General features: G+C 40.3%; 1 protein-coding gene across 5 annotated transcripts in view; it reads left to right on the top strand.

The window, feature by feature from the left end:
• Positions 1–18240, top strand: part of CDC27 (cell division cycle 27) — a 33791-nt gene that overhangs the window by 3143 nt on the left and 12408 nt on the right. For 2 of the 5 annotated variants that reach the window (XM_063354485.1, XM_063354488.1), the window contains exons 2-12: positions 3261–3336; positions 6657–6804; positions 8990–9115; positions 10097–10194; positions 10712–10866; positions 10977–11191; positions 11856–11970; positions 15464–15579; positions 16018–16117; positions 16769–16976; positions 17812–17981. In XM_063354485.1, coding sequence (XP_063210555.1) covers positions 3261–3336; positions 6657–6804; positions 8990–9115; positions 10097–10194; positions 10712–10866; positions 10977–11191; positions 11856–11970; positions 15464–15579; positions 16018–16117; positions 16769–16976; positions 17812–17981 — 1527 coding nt within the window. Of the gene's footprint in view, positions 1–3260; positions 3337–6656; positions 6805–8918; positions 9116–10096; positions 10195–10711; positions 10867–10976; positions 11192–11855; positions 11971–15463; positions 15580–16017; positions 16118–16768; positions 16977–17808; positions 17982–18240 lie in introns of those variants that run through there. The other 3 variants (XM_063354484.1, XM_063354487.1, XM_063354486.1) reach the window with 2 other exon arrangements.

Genomic DNA, 18240 nt, shown 5'->3' with positions numbered 1-18240 from the left:
TGAATCTGCTTTTATTTTCTTGCTCTCCTCTCTGAGGAAGCTTTGCTGCAGAGCTGCGGCTGGTATGGTAGTTTTGGAATTCCCTGTTCACTTTGCATTTGCAAATTAATGCATATTTAAAATGAGTGACTAGGACCTGGAGATTTATCTGGTCTGCAAGCCTGCTTAAATAAAACTTAGACACGCTTCAAGCTTCCCTCCTGTCCATGTTTGTAGCCCTGAGAACAGTCATTGCAACCGAAGTCCCTCAGCTGCTTTGTGTACCCTTGAGGAGGCTTCTTTGGGTTTCTGTTGACACATTCCATGTAAAATTTGATAAATACGGTAGGGAGGAAACCAAGACTGCATTTGGGTTGTACCTTTTGTCCTGCTCTGAAGTCTTTGGGGACTAAATAGTTTTTATCGGATAAATGCCCCCTTTAGGTTTTTTCTTAAGACCGCTCTTCTGGTGTGGTTTAGCAATCATCATGTGCCACTAATGCTGCGTTGCTGCCTTGGACTTCTGCTCGAACAAACTAAACTACTACCCTTATAAAGAGATGGGTGTTCCTGAACAAAATTTGCTTCTTGAGAGGCGCACAAGAAATTTTCATTTATGGTAGTTCAAGACATCTGTTCTCGTAGAAAATTGTTACTGCCTAGGTGTGGCTGATTCCCTGCCACCATCCTTTCCTCTTCCTGCTCTTTTAGGAGAGTCCAGTCTCCAGCATTCGTCTGCTGAAGGCATGAGTCCAACTTGCACCTTTTGGGTTGCAAAATGACAATTATCATACCAGGGACGCTACCAGCTGACTTCTGGCTTTCACTGGGATTCTGCTCAGCAGTGATTGTTATTTGAGCCAGTAGGTAGTGTGACTTTTATAACGTGGCTGCGATATAGCCAAAAATTACTTATGTCCCCTCTTAGCCTTTGGCAAGGTTGTTTCTGGCAACTTGCTGCTGTTTGAGAAGTCAAATGACACTGATTTCACCACCCCCACCCCCATACCTTTGTTTTGTAAGCAGGCTGAGTTACATCCCTGTAAAGACAGTATTTTTAACCTGAAGACGACACAACTTGGATAGATTCATCTAAATGTCACTCGTGACTCAGTAAAGGAAGAGCTGCTCCTGAGAGCAAGAGAAAAAGGAGGCCTTAGGCTGCTCTGACTTGGGTATACTCTGAAAGATTTTTAACACCCTCCTTCTGTCTCATACTTTTTGTACCTCACTGTCTGTGGTGCATGGAACAATGTACAGCCTTGGAGCTTTTCAAGGTAAAAGGGAGTAATCACTTCGGGCAGATGCTGTGGCTGAAGTTATCTGAAGTGTGGAATACAGCCAGAGAGAAATAATAAGGTGTTTGTATTACAATAATCAAACTGAGAGAATTCATTTTTAAATACTTTCACACGAGCTTAAAAGGACCTGTTGACTCTTTAAGTATATTGTTGGAACCTACTGACAGAAGAAAATAGTATGTCTGTAGAGTCGTTGTGTATAATATTCTATATAGTAATTGGAAGCGCTGGTGTGTACTGTTCATGACGGCTGTGTAGGCTTGCGTGAAGAGAACTCGCACATTTTTCACACCCTGAGTTTGTCAAGTTTGTGTTGGAAGAAGTAGCATATGGTACATGTAACTCTATGAGACGTCTGAATTTTTTTTTTTAGATGAAATTGGTGCTTGCCTTTCCTACTGGGAATAGCATTACAGGGCGCTGTTTCTTTAGCTCTGGAAAATTTCTTTTAGTTCTGGATGTCTGATAGGTATCAGAAGCTAATTCTGTTTGTCTTCAGTTACTGATGAATACTGGAAAAATACTAGACCACAGCGCCTTGAGTTCATAAGTTCAGATCTCGTTTGGATTGGTAATAACAAAACTACTGTAAAATGGCTGTTTGCTGCATATGGGAAACTGGTTTGGAGTGGAGCAGGACTGTCTGATGGGAAGGAACCACCATCCTGATACCAGCCCTGCTAACCTCGAACACAAACCCCGATAAGCATGCACACCGCTGCTGGTAACAGGTGGGGAGGAAAGGCTGAATAGATCTTAAAAGGAATTATTTTTCCCATCCCACCCCTCCCTTGCAGATAACAGAAGGCTTTTAATCTGATCTGAAGAAAATTGGCTGAGTAGTGTTTGCGGTGAAGCCTGCGTACCCCAGCCCTCTTCTTTTGCTGGGTGGCTGTTGCTTGTAGTTCAGCTGCTGGCGACAGCGGTGCAAGTAACGATGACAGCTACTCTAACGGTGTACGCAGTCGGTACACCTGTATGTGCGTTTCATTTGCGTTTCACTGGAGTAGTGCCATCTTCCCAGTCTGCACAAATATTGACAGTCCCACACTCCTGCAAACGATAGTACCCTCCAGCAGGTAGCTGGTTTTGACCAAGTATGGGTATAGGAGCAAAATGCAGGAGGAGGTTGCCTTCATATATATCTGTACATATATCAATTTGTCCATCTCATTTGCATTACACTCATTCTTGTGCAATACCTCACAAGCTTAATTAGTGGCAGTAAAGAGGTGGCTGATGAGCAAAGACCGAAATGAAACACTGCAACAAAAAGCAGTGGATCGTGTTCATCTTGGTTCTTAAGGGAACACTGATATCCCTTCAAGGAGAATGCTGCATACCTAACGTAATTAATCAACATCAATCTTATATGGACAGCCTTGGATACCAATGTGATTTCTAGTCCTGTTGGCTTCTGGTTTGGCATGTCTCAAGAGGAGGTAGTTTAAATGGGTTTACGTGTAATGCCATTAATGGATTTGGCACCCTAGCTTTTTCCTGCCTCCGCTGGCCCTCCTTGGGCAGAGCTAAGACCAAACAGAATACTCTGGTAACCAGTTGGGGGGTGTTTTTTGTTCTTACCCTTATTTAACATGCTCTTCTTTGGTGGTAGTTGGCAATAATTCATGCCCAGTTATGCACCAGGCTAAAACTCACTCACTCCACTCACAGTAACGAGTGCCGAAATAACAGCAAGTACTTCCACGTGTTGACTGAGGTTTAGATGGTTGTGTATGGTAATTAGCGAGCAACGCTCTTAGATTGGTTCATGACTTCAGTGCGAAGTTGTTGGGTTTTTTTTAAGTCTCCTTACTAGCAGTTGAAACAACTAAAACTTGGGCTGCGTGCTTATCATTCTCCATTCTTACTATGACTCCAATAAAACAAAATTGAACTTTGCCTTTTGACAGTAGGAGCTGACGAGTTCTGCATTTTTAAAGCTTCTCTCTAAATTTAGATTATTTTCTTGTCTTGCAGGCTGCTATATGGCAAGCGCTTAACCACTATGCTTACCGCGATGCAGTGTTCCTTGCAGAAAGATTGTATGCAGAAGGTATGTACTTTGCAAATATAAAGTTGATGATTTTTCTTTCAATTTTCATTTAGGATTTTTGAGCCTCTGGTCCTGCTTTGTTTTACTCTTCTTGTGATAATGAAGTTTAACTTTCTGCTTGGGGAAAGCGGAAGAATGCTTCGCAATTAGGTTGGAAAATCAAATCATGAAACGGCAGCAATGTTATTTTACAGCAAAACCTCCTTAAAAATATTAAACTCAGAATTGTGTGTTTAAGTACAATGTTTACAGTGATCTGTTGTTTGGTATCAAATGGGAGAGATTTTTTTTTTAATAACCTTGAGCATTACATGTCTTCCAAGGGCACTTGAGGATAGATGCATACACAAATTCTGCAAATTGTCTTGATGGTGAAAGCTGTCTTTGTTAATAACTCTGTTCAGATATGTTGATTGGTGTGTTAGCTGAAAGAGATAATCTTGTGATGATGAGAGAAAAGTGTAGTGAAATTGAGACAATGAGAATCAGAACATATGGAATGGGTATCTCCTGTTGAATTCTTGCTAATTTTTACTTCATTGTAATGCTGTCACATCTAGGACGTCTGGGATACTGAGCAGGCAGCAGTAACACAAATCTATGCCTTTCCTGGTCCCTCAAAGAGCTCTTTCTTCTTGTGTTCTAGTCCCTCTTCTTCCTTAACCTTTCCTCCATGACCTCAGATAAGGTTTTTGTTCTTCTCTACTTCTTTCTCCTCCAGCCTGGTGTTCAGCTTTTCTTCTCTGTTTTGAAAGGTGTTGTCCCCTAATCACTAACATATTTTAGCTTAAGGGTTGGGTTGGTTTTTTTCATAAGTGTAATATAATTTCTTATGCTAAACAACTTGAGCTTATAATGTGAATTAAACTGCATAACCTGTTTCATGCTCTGTGTTTTGTGACAAAATATTTTGCTTTCAGTGTTTTGCCTGACATGCCCACAAAGCATATCTTAACAATGGAAACACAAATCTAATTTTTGAGAAATAAAGACTTTTTTTTTTTCTCCTTATGTCAAAGTTACCCGTGAAATCTGAGGTCTTCCAGATGGTGCTCAAATGAGAGGTGTTGTGTAGAATATTATGGAATCTTATAATCTAGGTGTATGGAAAGGAAATAGTGTTTTAAGGATGACTTCTGTCCCCTGAATACAGCACGTTGGGAGATGCAGGGAAATGCTAGACTGAAGGTAGTTGCCAAGGATGTAGAAACGAAGAGAATCCACTTTTTGCAGCAGCCAAGAGAAAAATATACGACTTGATACTGACTCTATCTTTGCAGGATCATCTCTGCAAGAGTACTTCAAACAGCTCTTTTCAGTGACCAGCAGTGCTGAGAGAGAACAGCATGCATGCTGTCACTGGGTTCAAGCAATTAACTTGCTAACAAAACATCTGGCTTCTGCTTAAAATAAGTTATACTGCAGAGGAGAAGCTGCTGGCCTCAAATGCAGTGACTCCGTATGGACGGTGGTGATTTTTACCCTGAGAAGAACTTCTTTGAAGTCCACCTGCAATTACTGTCCTTGTAGGGACATCTGTGGCTTGGTAGTTTCCCAGAACTCTTGAAGTGTGTTAAATTTAGTGGAGAAAAAAAATTGATTTAACTTTAATTTTCGAAAAGATCGTAGTGTTTTTAGGCTAAGGCTAATAAAATGTCCTCACTTTGGGTCTTCAGTTTCCATTGTCGCTGTCTGGGTGATGACACAAACTTAAAATAGTCAGTTTTCAGCGTAGCGAAGGATTTGAGCAGGTTGCCCAAAGAGGTTTTTGTACAACGCTCATATTGATTTTTCTGTTGAGTTCCATGTAGGTAGATAAAAAAAACCATCATCAGAATTGTTTCTTTTAAGGCTGAATTCCATTTGCACAGCAGTGTGTTCTGAAAAGTATAAAGTAATGCGGGTTTCTTAATTGGAGAGTTAAGTTGCTTGCCTTTATAGGCAGCCTTTCTTTGATTTCAAAATACATCATTGCATAAGGGTGACTTGAGTGTAACATTTTGAGAAATGCAAAGAATAGGGTAAGATTCCATGGTTGTTTATAATCCGTGAGCGTCTCTGGATGTCTCTCTCTAACTCAGGGAACAGTTAAAATGAAGACATACAGATATTTCACATCATCGTAGCTTAATGCTCGCATTAACACCACAGCACGGTAATGCTCACTGTTGCCTCACGAAAGCGCATTCTCTGGCGTTTAAAGTTTCGGCTGATAATTCTCAGTAAGGTTTTAAGTTACTCCAGGGGTTAGCTCTGTCCTTTATGCTGTAATCACAAGTAAAATCAGCAAGTCTGACCTCAGTCTCAAATCTGGATGCCAAGTCAAGCTCTGGGAATAGAACATTCTCGGCGCGGTACATAATTCATCTCTGCAATGGAAGCAGACATCAAATCTAAATACTTCCCGTTTCTGCCATAGAGAAGTGTTTCTATCTTGATTATTCCTGTTTGCTGTTTAGATAAAGATGATTTTTCCTGAAGCTTGACTACTTCATTCAGAATTTAGAAACCTGTGAGGATTCAGCTTGGGAAGAGGATTTGTAGGAGCGTTTGTCCCTATCACTACTTCCTAACATAAAATAAAGTATTTGAATGGTAATTTCAATGTCTCCAACGAAATAACGAGTGTAGGCAGCAAGAAGGACAAGGCTTGGTGTTGGGGTAGAGGTGACTGGTAATTGATGGACTTTAAAAGTCATTAAAATTGGAAAATCTGCTTCATTAAGTCACATGAAGATACAGCATCAAGCGCTTTAGAAAAATAACAGAAGTAAAATTGCAAACAGGAAAAGACCGCTTGAAATTAGGGTTAAAACTGTTAAATTAGGCTACAGTTGATCTTACTTCTAAAAGCTCTTCTACTTCCTAAGAGTCAGTGTTGTGCCAGTGCTTATGCGCTGGTTAAGCTGGCGCAGAGCGTTACCAGCGGTGTGATGATACTCTGAGCCAAGTCTTGGTGTGGCCGAAGACTTGTTAAAGTTGCTGTGTTCTGCTGGGAATGACTGCTTTGCTTGACTTGCTGTTATTTTTAGCAACAAGCTGGCTAATCACTTATTTAGATCAGGTAGCCAGAAAGATCAAAGTTCTCCTACAACAGTAGATGTTACGAGTTGGTCTGATTATACAAGAAAATGGCGTATGGAAGTCTGCGATATGCTGACAAATAAAGAAATGCGCTTCGTTCAGTAATGAATTTCTCTAATATCAATAGTTGGTTTCTTTTCTCTTATTCCTAGCTGGCTTCTACCCCCTGCCCCTAAATTCTTTGTATCAAAAGGGTAAATGACCAACTGATTATTTTTCTTTATTATTTTTTTTAGTACATTCAGAAGAAGCACTGTTTTTACTGGCAACGTGTTACTACCGCTCAGGAAAGGCATATAAAGCATACAGGCTCCTAAAGGGACACAGCTGTACTACCCCGCAATGTAAATACCTGCTTGCAAAATGTTGTGTTGACCTCAGCAAGTAAGTAAATCCTTTATGTTCAGTCCAGGGTTACAAATGCATCTCTTCTTTTTTTTTTTTTTTTTTGGATTTCTCTTTAAAAGCTGCATAAACTTGTAATTCACTGGTCCTTCAGCTCTAAAGATTATAAGTTCAATTCATTTTGCTTACAGATGTGGACCTAAGGAATATTAGCCCATATTGCAGAAACCCCTGAAAGGTATTGAATAACTTACAAAGGAGCTGTCAAAGTGTATAGGGGGAGAAAAACGTTGATTGCTGAGATGACTCAAGGAGATCACTCTGGGAAGCGTTTGGTTTGGTTTTGCATTTCCTCTGATACTTCGCTTATTTCATTAAGTGTTTCCAGTATGAATTTAGTGGATGGGCCACTTCCCTCAAACAGTAAGCTTGCTCCTCTTGCCCAGTGACTGTTAATGCCTGGGTGGGGGAAAAGGTGGCAGACAGAAATATATTTTTTTCTTTTTAAAAGCCAACAACAAACCCACCTTGAGTCCTCATCCAAGAATGCTGCATTCGATGTCAAAATTAACCTTGAGAGGGACATAGGAGCGTCAAGGTGTCTTGCTGGTTTGCTGGTGTCTCACAGGAAGAGCATGTAATGAAGTAACTCAAGCTCCAGGCCCTAATGCCCTGAGAGGTTGTTGGTGAGGGTATTTCACTTCTGTGTAGACCTTCCAGGCTATTGCAGCTCAAATGTAGGAAACTCTGGCTGAGATACGGAATGGCGGGGATGAGGCACCAAAGCCAAAACCTGAGTTCAAAAAACTTAGTTCGAAATACTGTGGCAGTTATTGACAGAAGCTAAAATGTCTCTCTGTAAAACCTTGTGGTTATGTGTTGTGGCTTTTTTGGTTTGGTTTTTTTGGTGGCCCTCTTCCAATGACCAAAAAAAAAAAAAATTGTTTAATTTCTTTAGAATAGGTAATATGTGACGTTTGGTATTTCACACAGTATGATGCGATTATTTTGCAGGATTTGTGATCCTACTCACAACACATAACCAAAATGCGGTGCTCTCCGGAGGCAGCAGGGGAAGCTCTGTAGTCTTTGATAATCTCTTTAGTAGGCGAGTCCTTTGACATCTTTAGCAAGGATGTCTTGACTTGTTGTGTTTCTCTTGACACTCTTTTAACACTTTTGGAGCTGTTAGGATACAGGTTTCTTTGCATCTTCTGTTGAAAGGGAAATCATGTTAATGCTCTTCTTGGCAAGATCCCAGTGGAATTAGCTTGAAGCTGATCGTTCCCTCCCTTGCTTTTACAAAATCTGGTGTGTGCATGTAGTACATCAGCTTCTGAACTCATTTCCGTTAGATGGGTGGGATTTCTTAAATGTATTCTTTAGAATCTGTTAAATTTAACTGTCATTGCTGCTGTTACAGTTATATGAGCCCGTTTATATGGATGTACCTTGTTTTCTTGTGGGAATGGTCTATACTGATGGAAGCATCTAACCACAACTATAATTTCAAGTTGAGGCAAGAAGAGGTGATTTGTTTATGCAGGTGTCAGTCTCAAAACCCAGAAGAACACCTCCCATCCCCACAAGTTGTATAAAGTTGTTTTCAAGCCTATTAGCGAGTGGCCCATTCCATGTGAGCGGTGCTGCTCGCTGTAGGTGGAGTAGATGCAAACTGAGCCTTTGTTCTCCTTTTGAGCAGCTCTTGCAAGAAAGCAAGGCATTAAAATCCAAATTCTGTGCCATATCCCAATATTGAATCTTAACTAAGTGCATGGAGCCTTACAGATTGTGTTTCTTAGTTGGGATACAAAGCCAGGCTAAGTGTTGTCTTGGCTTGTTACTAAGTAAAGTACCTTCAAAAATCAAATGTCCAGAAGATTTTTCTTGTCCTCTGTTTAGTGTTCTACCTAAGATTAGTCACTTCTGGAAAAGTATATTGTATTAGCGTCTCTGGTTTTGGAGTGGGCTGGAGTTTTGGGATTTGTTTTGGTTTTCTTCGCTCCCAGTAGAGAAGTTCGGCTTCAGAGTACCGCGTACCTCCATGTTGCTAGAGGAATCCGTCACTTATTTAAAATTCATTTGCAGGAACTAGCTTGTGTGTGGTTTGAAACTTGTGAACACTGACAATGGATTTCTGTTTTTGTTTGCAGCAGCGTGAAAACACTGGACTACCAATACTGTGAGCCTTGTAACCCCTTTAAACCTCTTGTTTTTTAAAAAGGCTTGCAGAAGGAGAGCAGATCTTATCTGGTGGAGTCTTGAATAAACAGAAAAGCCATGATGACATTGTTATGGAGTTTGGTGACTCTGCATGCTTTACACTCTCCTTACTGGGACATGTCTACTGGTAACGTTGCTTTTTTATTTTGTCTCATAAAGCTTGGGGGTTTCTATTTGACCAAGCCAAATTTTAGTCAGATATATTTTTAGTCACCCCAGGATACACCTGTCTTCGGGTTATATGGCCTGCACAATTTTGGACTGCGATAGATGCAGGTAGATAGTTATGGAAACCATCTAATTTGGGGAATGCGAGAATGGTTTATCTTTCTCCTAGAGTTTATGACTGACTGAAAACAAATTCTTCTTTTCTGGGTTGTTAAGCAAGCAATACAAGAATCTTTTTTTTTATATATATATACCTTTGGGTTTGTTCTGTATTCTTCCCTAAGAGACACGCTCAAGGCCTGTTTCTCCGTGTTGCCATTTTGATTTTTCTGTATCTGTTTTACAGATGTATAGCTGTAACCTTCAAATGAAAGTTTTGAGGACTGTCAGTCAGAATAACTTTACAAATTTAAGTGTTTTGCTTAGATGCAAGAAAATGCTTAGATGCATTTACCACATCTTGGTAAATGTGAACAGATTGAATAGGAACAGTGGGGTTCTGGAGTTCTTCCCTGGTATACCTGTTCTCAAAAATATTTATTTCAGAAGAAGCCTATCTTTGTAGCCAGATACTTAAGTATTCAATTTACCCCCTAATTTAGGTGCAAAAATATTATCCATAGATATATAAAATGGCTGGAAGGCTAGCAATTGGGTTGCTGTTTGCATAAAAGAAAAAAGCTGTTGTGAAGAACAGCATCTGTCTGAAACGAAAATTCTCAAGCTCTGTTAGTGCTTCTGTAACTTTTTTTTTGAGGACTGTGTCTAAATATGTCAAATAACTTCAAAAGCACTCAATATTACTCTGTGGTTTGAAAAATGAGGACTGTTGCCGTGACTCTCAATGTGTTTTTCTTTTTCAACTCCTCTTCTGGAAAGCTATCTTGAACAAAAGCGCTGTTCTTAAGTTTCCCTATAAACTGTTACATTCTTTTTGCAGCAAGACAGACCGGCTTGCCAAAGGATCAGAATGTTACCAAAAGAGCCTTAGTTTAAATCCTTTCCTCTGGTCCCCTTTTGAATCGCTATGTGAAATAGGTAAGTCTGCAGAACCATTTTACTAGTGAAGATGTTTTCTGGTTAAGTCAAGCTTTCTGATTTGCTGTCGCCATGTGGCAAGGTTTGTTTTACTTCTTGTCCAGAACTAGTAAGGAAAATGCTAGCAGAATTATTCGGGAGTAGTTTTGTGAGCAATCACACATTCGAAAACTCTACCAGTGTTTAGAGCTTTTGTCTTGTTTTCATCTATTTTTTGCTACTTATACGCTTTTGGATCTAACAACACTACATGCTTTGCAACCTACAGTTAGTAGACCCTTAGCAACTATGCTTCTGAGAATTACTTAAAAAAAACAAGACTGTTTTTTTAATAAAACTGATTGTCCAGGGTTTTGTAGTGGAAAAACACTTCTGATTTAGTGTAAGGGGTTTTAAAACAATGAAATTGGAACACACCCCTCTTAAAATACCTTCTCCCCTGTCCTCCTTGTTTCAGCCTGAATATTCAGTGTGTAGACTTAGGAATAACTACTTAAATCTCTTTCCGATCTTACAGGTGAAAAACCAGACCCTGACCAAACGTTTAAATTAACATCTTTACAGAACTTCAGCAGCTGTCTGCCTAACACTTGCACAACGTTGGTATCTAATCACAACATATCCCATAGGCAGCCTGAGACTGTCCTTATGGAAACGCCACAAGACACAATTGTGAGTTTTGCTAAAATCATTGTATTTAAAGCAGTCTTTCCAGCTTCACTGAAGAATGCTAATCAGAAACTACACTTTGTGAGTATCTAACAGCCGCCTTCCATTTTCAGGAGTTGAACAGAATCAACCTAGAATCCTCCAATTCAAAATATTCCTCCTTGAACACGGATTCTTCTATGTCTTACATTGACTCGGCTGTAATTTCACCAGATGCTGTCCCGCTCGGGTCAGGAACTGCCATATTGTCTAAACAGGCTCAAAATAAACCAAAAACCGGGCGGAGTTTACTGGGGGGACCTGCAGCTTTGAGCCCTCTAACTCCAAGGTAGGTTCCTGAGAGAGACAATTTCTGTCTACAGCCGTGTCTGTTATTTGAAACAGGCAAGATGTCTGGTGCCCCACAACACGCTCGAGCACGCGTGTTGGTAGTGTATTATAAATAATGCTGCAGAAGTGAAAGCTAAACGACTTTCGTAACTGCTCTTGGTCCTAGTGTTCATCTCTTCTGTTTTTTAAACAAGCAGTTAGTATTTGATTAGAAGAGAACTGTTGATTCAGTATATTGCTTCTTGTGATGGTCACACTGGAAAAAGTGCTTAAAGGAATATGTTCTGCTCTGGAATAAACTTTATTATGAAAAGCTACTCTTAAGAGCTTTCCTTGAAGAATAGCTCTCTTCTGAAGAGCGTGTGTGTATATATTTTTTTTTCTCTATCCTACATGCCATCAGAGTTAAACAGTGTTATATTACAAGCTGTTAATCTTTGGATGGTCTGTGTCTATTAGTTATTATGCAGGCTGGCAAAGTTGTCTCTTTCAAGTGTCTCTTTATGGATGAGGCTAGTAAGATATTAGAGGGTTAACATAAATCCATGAAGTAGTTCTGAAATAAAGTTGATCATCTGGGTCCCGGTTTTAATCCCAGAATCAGGCCAGCTCTAGTGGTCTGACATTGAGACATTGACCCTTCCTCTTTGTTTTGTTCTCAGCTTTGGAATTTTGCCACTAGAAACGCCAAGCCCTGGAGATGGATCGTATTTACAAAACTACACAAACTCTTCCTCTGTAATTGATGTGCCATCCACAGGAGCACCTTCGAAGAAGGTATCTTGCGTTTTAGAATGTGATTGCTGTTCTGTGGATTTGACGTTGCAGTGTGCTTTTAAAGAAGAACCCATGTTTCAGGAAAAAAATCCCAACGTTGTACAGGAGCTGAGTTCTGCTAACAGTGAGGAGAACACAACTTAGCCCCTGTTCACAAAATTTGTGTTGAAAAACAACTTGTCTGAGCGTGGAACTGATTGCAGCCGCCTTTAGTTCTAGAAACGGTTTGGGTTTAGTGAGAATTAAATTTATGTCTAATTTGTCTGCAAAGTGTGGGGTTTTTTAAAGGAAAAATACCTGCTCTTACTAGTAATTATTTAACGCCGCAAACTAATATTGTTCGCCAGCTCATGTATATTTATAGGCTAGTGAGGTTGGGGGGTAAGCGGAGCAGTTTAATTTGACTACAACTGCTTGGGTGTCCTTTGTTTCCTTACAAAACTTTTTAGACTTTTCTTAAATGTTAGTTGAAATAGAATTTGTTGTAGAATAGTCTATTACATTGAAACAACTGTTTCTAAAACCTCACTAGTTTGTTTTTCTTTTGAAAAATCTTCTTTTCAGCTAAGCAAATGAGGCAGCAAGAAAAAAAAATATACCTTATCTCAAGTAAAGATGTTTGCGTTGTAAATAGTTTCAGCTTATCGTGTCACTTCCTTTGGCTAGCAAAAGAGATTTTTGTTTTCTCCACTCTTATAATGATACGCAATAGTCTCTTATTTCTCATGAAAACAAGCCCTTTTCCCCCCTCCCTCAAAGCGCAGGGGCATGTGCAGGCTGCCCGGCTGGTGGTGCCCGAGGCAGCCTGAGAAGGTGCTGTATCTTCTGCCCACCTGCCATCAGAGGGGAGCGTTTGGACACTGATGAGTCTAAACAACAAAGGATTCGTAACTCTTCTGTGTTCTGACTCTGAAGACAGTCCAAACTTGGAGTTTTCACTTTAAGATATATATTTTTTTGTTTAATTAATGTCTCTTCGGGGATGATTTCAAATAATCCTAGAAGCCTCAAGTGAACTGAAGCCACTGCTTTCTTGCAAGCTGTTCTTGAGTTCTAATCTGCGGACCAGCGTAATCAAAATACTCCTGCTGGTCTGTGGAGGGCTGCCTGATAGAAGGGTGCTGTTTCACTCGGCTAAGTCTTGTGTAGAGGAAACTAAAAATTGTCTTTTTTGCTCAGTAAGAAACTGCCATAGTTGCCATAGTGATAAATGAGAGGTGGAATGTTGATGACAGTTGAAGAACCATTTGTTCCTTTCTAAAAACAAAAAACCTGAGGATTTTTCCCTGTATTTTTAGTAAATCTACAAGCTGCACAAGGGATGCTAGTGTTTTATAGGTGGCTAGCTCTTTAAAGCTTAGTGCAAGTAGTAGTGTTGAATTCTTCCAAAAGTAGAATTCGAATTTCCATACTTGATGCTCTGGACAAATCAGTTGGTGCTCAGTTTGTGCCATCCTGCAAGTGAAGTTTGGGAGCTGTTAAAAACTGCATTTTTCTTCTCTCATTGGCCCAATATTTAAAAGAATAAAAGCCAGTAAGCAGATAACTTTATTTTTTTTCCTTCCCCTTTGGATGGTCTTCCACGGCCTGTGACTGGGAGCTCTGGAGTCTCATTGCAGGAGCCATTATGGTATCCTGTCTCTAGGCATCTCGTTATGCAACAGTTTCTATCGGTTCTTAATTGTGCGCTTTTTTTGCCTTTGTGTTGGGGCTGGACTGTGCTAAAACAGCCTGCTAGAAGGATGCTTTGTATGGTTCATCCAGTTCCCATCCTGTAGTGGCTCAGGACCAACCAGTTTTCGATGGTACAGCTGAAAACACTGGCTTGTGGTGGGTTGTACATACGTAGGAAGGTAAACTGTCATGAGTCTGAAAAATTGAAATAGCAAAGTGCAGCTCTTCAGTGTAGTACTCGTCTGCATTTAATGTCACGCGTGTGCTACTTGCTAGGTGAAAAGCTTTGGGGAGTCAAGTCATGGTTGCTGCTGCTTTGTTGCTGAATTTTGCTAATCCATGCATCTGCTTTCTGCCCAGATGCATCTGTGCTGCTACCTAAACACAAATATTTAATACATCTTAATAAACAGCTTAGAGTTCTGATGCATCCAAGAGTTCTGATGCATGCTTTGTCCAATGCAAATAATTACTTGGCCTGTTTCATTTCTGCTCTTCAAATTACTGACTTAGAAAAGGTTTAGTGTAGCTGTGGCTAGAATGTGCACGACTTTACGGAGGCAGTTTCCTAGGAAACACTTACGTAAATGAATGAAACATCAGGACGGATCCAAAGGCTTCCTATCTGAGTGGGCAAGCGTGCTTGCTGGCCGCCTAAACTGTCCTCCGATAACAAAGAAACTGAGAAGGGAAGGACAAAACGTTAGAAGTCAGAATGCATAAACTGATGTTGCATGTGCTGCCGTTGATCCCGCTTGTCGATTTCTGGTGTCTTAAGGAACATCTCTTCTAAGCAGCATCACTGGGTTGAATGTTAGCGTCCCTGGAGGGGGGCAGAAAGATAGCGTTTGAGCTTTCTTTGAAAGGCAGGGAGGGGAAGGACCGGTTCTGAATCCTTTATCGGAAGTCTACACATCAGACAGCGAATTTCTATCTGAACTTGTGCCTTAGGTCTCAGATTCACAGTCACGTTATCACAGCTCTAAGCCCCCACACCTCAGCTGTGCCAGGGTAGGCATCAAAGTGCACATTTTGGTTCTCCGAAGATGTGTGAAGATACAAGACAATGTTCTGGTGCTAAGTCCTGTTACATGCTTGTAACCTGTGGCAAAGAAAAGGTACAAAAAACGTGCGTGTGAACACAAAGCATTAGTCCACTGGCACGTAGGAATGCGCTGCTCCCTGTTAGTGAGCGTAGGACTCTGCGAACTTTCAGTGCTGTATAATGCAGGTCCCTTTTGAGGAAGCAGTTTAGTTCTGTATCGGCTCCAAAGGCCAAAGCAATAGTGATTTGATTTGTGAAATACCGATTTACGCTATGAACAAGCGTGCTAAACAGGAGAGCGGCGGGCTCAGACGTTGTGCGGTCTGCGCCTCATCGAGGTGTTAATGCTGAGTGGCTTCTGGATGTAATTGTAACACGATAATTCAGAAATCTCTTCTCGTGGTTGCGGGGTTTTTCTTGTACAACTTTCTCTGTAGGAAGAACTTAAATATGACATCTTTTAATTCCCTCTTATTCTTGCACAAACATCTTAACATATAGTTTCCTGCCACTAGATGGAGATTTTATATCTTTCAAATAATGTGCATAAAGTTGGTAAACTCGGTGTTACTGGCATTTTAGCAGGTAAAAGGAGAAATGCTTTGGATGGCTGCCCCTTGGGATGGGGAAACCCCTCACTCCTGATTGAAAGAATCTCTATTTATCCTCGTTTGTTCAGTGTCTGATAGGCACAATGGGTTTGGTTTCATGTAGCAGAGGTTGTGACTTCTTGGTGACATAATAACAAACCTGTAGAAACTTTGTGTTATGCAGACTGTCAGCAGGATAAGCCAAGCTGGAACAAAATCTGTCTTCTCGCAGAGCGGCAATAGCCGGGAAGTCACTCCAATTCTTGTTGCACAAACGCAGAGCTCCGGCCCACAGACAAGGTAGGGGAAAAAAGATACCTTGGTATTACCTTTTGCATCTCCTTTCTTGAAGGAATTTGGTGCTGTATTTGCCCAACTTGTGCGGATGTTCCTGCAGAATTTCTCTCTGGATGAGGAAGGAGTGAATATTTTTTTTTGTGAGGTAAAATAACTCCAGTGTGTAAGTGGGAAGCTTGTACATGGTGGTTGGCCTGTTTGTTTTAAATCTCCTTTGCAGTTAGACCACTTCATCAGTAAATGAAAAAGTAGCTGGAAGGAAATTCTGCTCATGTTCTTGCCATGCAACAGGTAGATTTGGGGTTTTTATCCCTCAAAATGGGAACATCTGTACTATAGTACTTGGGCATTTTTCTTTAAAACAAAGATAAAAGCTGGTTTTATTAAAAATGGAGTGAAGAACTTTAATTTTTCTTTTTTTAATGTGCCGTTTGTTTTCAGTACAACACCTCAGGTATTGAGCCCGACAATTGCTGCTCCACCAAACGCACTGCCTCGAAGAAGCTCTCGCCTGTTTACTAGTGATAGCTCTACAACAAAGGTAACAAACTTCAGTACAGTTTCTTACCCGTGCCCCTGTACTGACTAATAATTTCCCATATACGTAGCAATTCTAGCAGCTTAAGAACAGGTCCTATAATGAGAGGAGCTTATGAAATATCTGGCTCTACAAAAACTTGTCATGATGCCGTAATATGTTATTTTTTTTTAAGCACTCAAGTGCTCAACTGGAATAGTAGGAAGAAGACTATCATGAAGAAAAGCAAAGGCACGTACTGGGTTGAAAAATGCAGTGGTGCTGTCAACCCGTTTGAAAAGCGGTTGTGTCATTCAGATATATTTATTGAATTCATTTTGAGCAGATACTTTTTTTTTTATTTTTGCCAAAACAAAGTTATGTTCATCTGTTTTCCGCTCTTCAAACAATGGAGCGGAACACTAAAGCGCAAATACTCGTGGACTGTAGTTAGGTGATGTGAACTCTTGCTGTTTAAAGATGAACTACTAAACATTTGTGAGGTTATTAGGTGCCTGCATACTTAAGTTTAAAAGTCAAACGGCTGGGCATGGTTGTCAAAGCTGCAAAGAGGCATAAATATAACTTTACACAAGTCACTTCCAAGTTTAGTCTTCTGAATTGAAAAGACTTTTTTTTTTTAATATACGTAACTCTTACTTTTCTTAATTGCAGGAAAATAGCAAAAAATTAAAAATGAAGTTTCCACCTAAGATTCCAAACAGAAAAACAAAAAGTAAAACAAATAAGGGAGGAATAACTCAACCAAACTTAAATGATGGTTTGGAAATTACCAAACTGGACTCTTCCATCATTTCAGAAGGGAAAATTTCCACTGTTGCACCACAGATCCAGGCTTTTACGCTACAGAAGGCAGCAGCAGGTCTGTTTGAACACTATTGGACTCCAGTAGAGTAAAACTTAGTATATCTCTATTTGAAGGTTGAATGGGGAAAAAAAAATGTTGCTCCAGTGTTCGCTTCTTTCTTGTTTCGGTTAGCCTGCAGCTATCGCTTTTGTATAATTATGAAAACTGATTGAATTCAGTATCTTCTAGTTAACAATACGAACATGTGAAGAAGTATTCAAAGCGGCTAGCTGTAAGCAGGTGTATCTTGCGAGCGCTGATCCTTATTAATGATTAAAATATTTCCAGGCAAGATTCTTGGAAACTGATTCGAAGGCGCTATGAGTAACCCAGTCATCTTCCCTCAAAATCGGGTTTATACAGGCTGTTCTCCCTTCATATTTCCCATTTGTTTAAAAACAAGTCTTTATTCAGATTGTCAGAAAATCCTAGACAAACTGCTGAATTCTTCTCTTTTTGGCTCAGTAATGTTTCCAGGCAGCAAGAAGATGTATCCATGGATACCAGACATGTGGAAACTGTGTTCAGACCTAACAAAATGTTTGAATAGCTGCTGTAAATGCAAAACTCCAGTTGCCCTGAACTTCAGAGTTTCTCTGTGCCTGAGTGTTCTGTTGCTGGCTTAAGAAGTCGTTACTATCAGACTTCCATTAAAAAGGTTGATCTTTGGAATATTATGCCTAAATTAAGAGTGTATAAGCCTGTGTTTGGGAACTCCTGAGAGATTTTCATAGGCGAGTTCAGGAGCAGTGCCTGCCACAATGGAGAGCTTACGGGATTAGCAGTCTCAAGTAAATAAGTCTCAGCCGTCTTTTTTCCACTTTCATTTATTGTATTTTTCTCCTAGAAGGTTTGATGAGCCTTCTTCGTGACATGGGGAAAGGTTACTTAGCCTTGTGTTCGTACAACTGCAAAGAAGCGATAAATATTTTAAGCCATTTACCATCCCACCACTACAACACTGGCTGGGTGCTGTGCCAAATTGGGAGAGCTTACTTCGAACTCGCAGAGTATATGCAGGTAGGAAGGGTGTGGGTTGGTTCTTACTCTTTGCATTTTCACATTGCACAGCTTTGCCCAAAACCTGCGGATGTCCTGTAAAAGCAACGGGGAGTTTACAGTTGAGATGACTGTATAAACACGAAAGTTATATCTGAAATTGATTTGGACCTAAATCTGCATCAGTAGTCGTTGAACTTTCCTGAAGAAGCTGAGTTACACTTTAGATTTCTTTTAATGTTATTTCCTCTTGCATCCAACCGTTGGGGTCTCCTCCTTG

The sequence above is a fragment of the Chroicocephalus ridibundus genome, chromosome 17 (assembly GCF_963924245.1).
Source record: "Chroicocephalus ridibundus chromosome 17, bChrRid1.1, whole genome shotgun sequence".
In the NCBI taxonomy this organism is placed as follows: domain Eukaryota; kingdom Metazoa; phylum Chordata; class Aves; order Charadriiformes; family Laridae; genus Chroicocephalus; species Chroicocephalus ridibundus.
The sequence above is the reverse complement of the archived record's forward strand: the minus strand, read 5'-3'. Positions and strand labels throughout refer to the sequence as shown.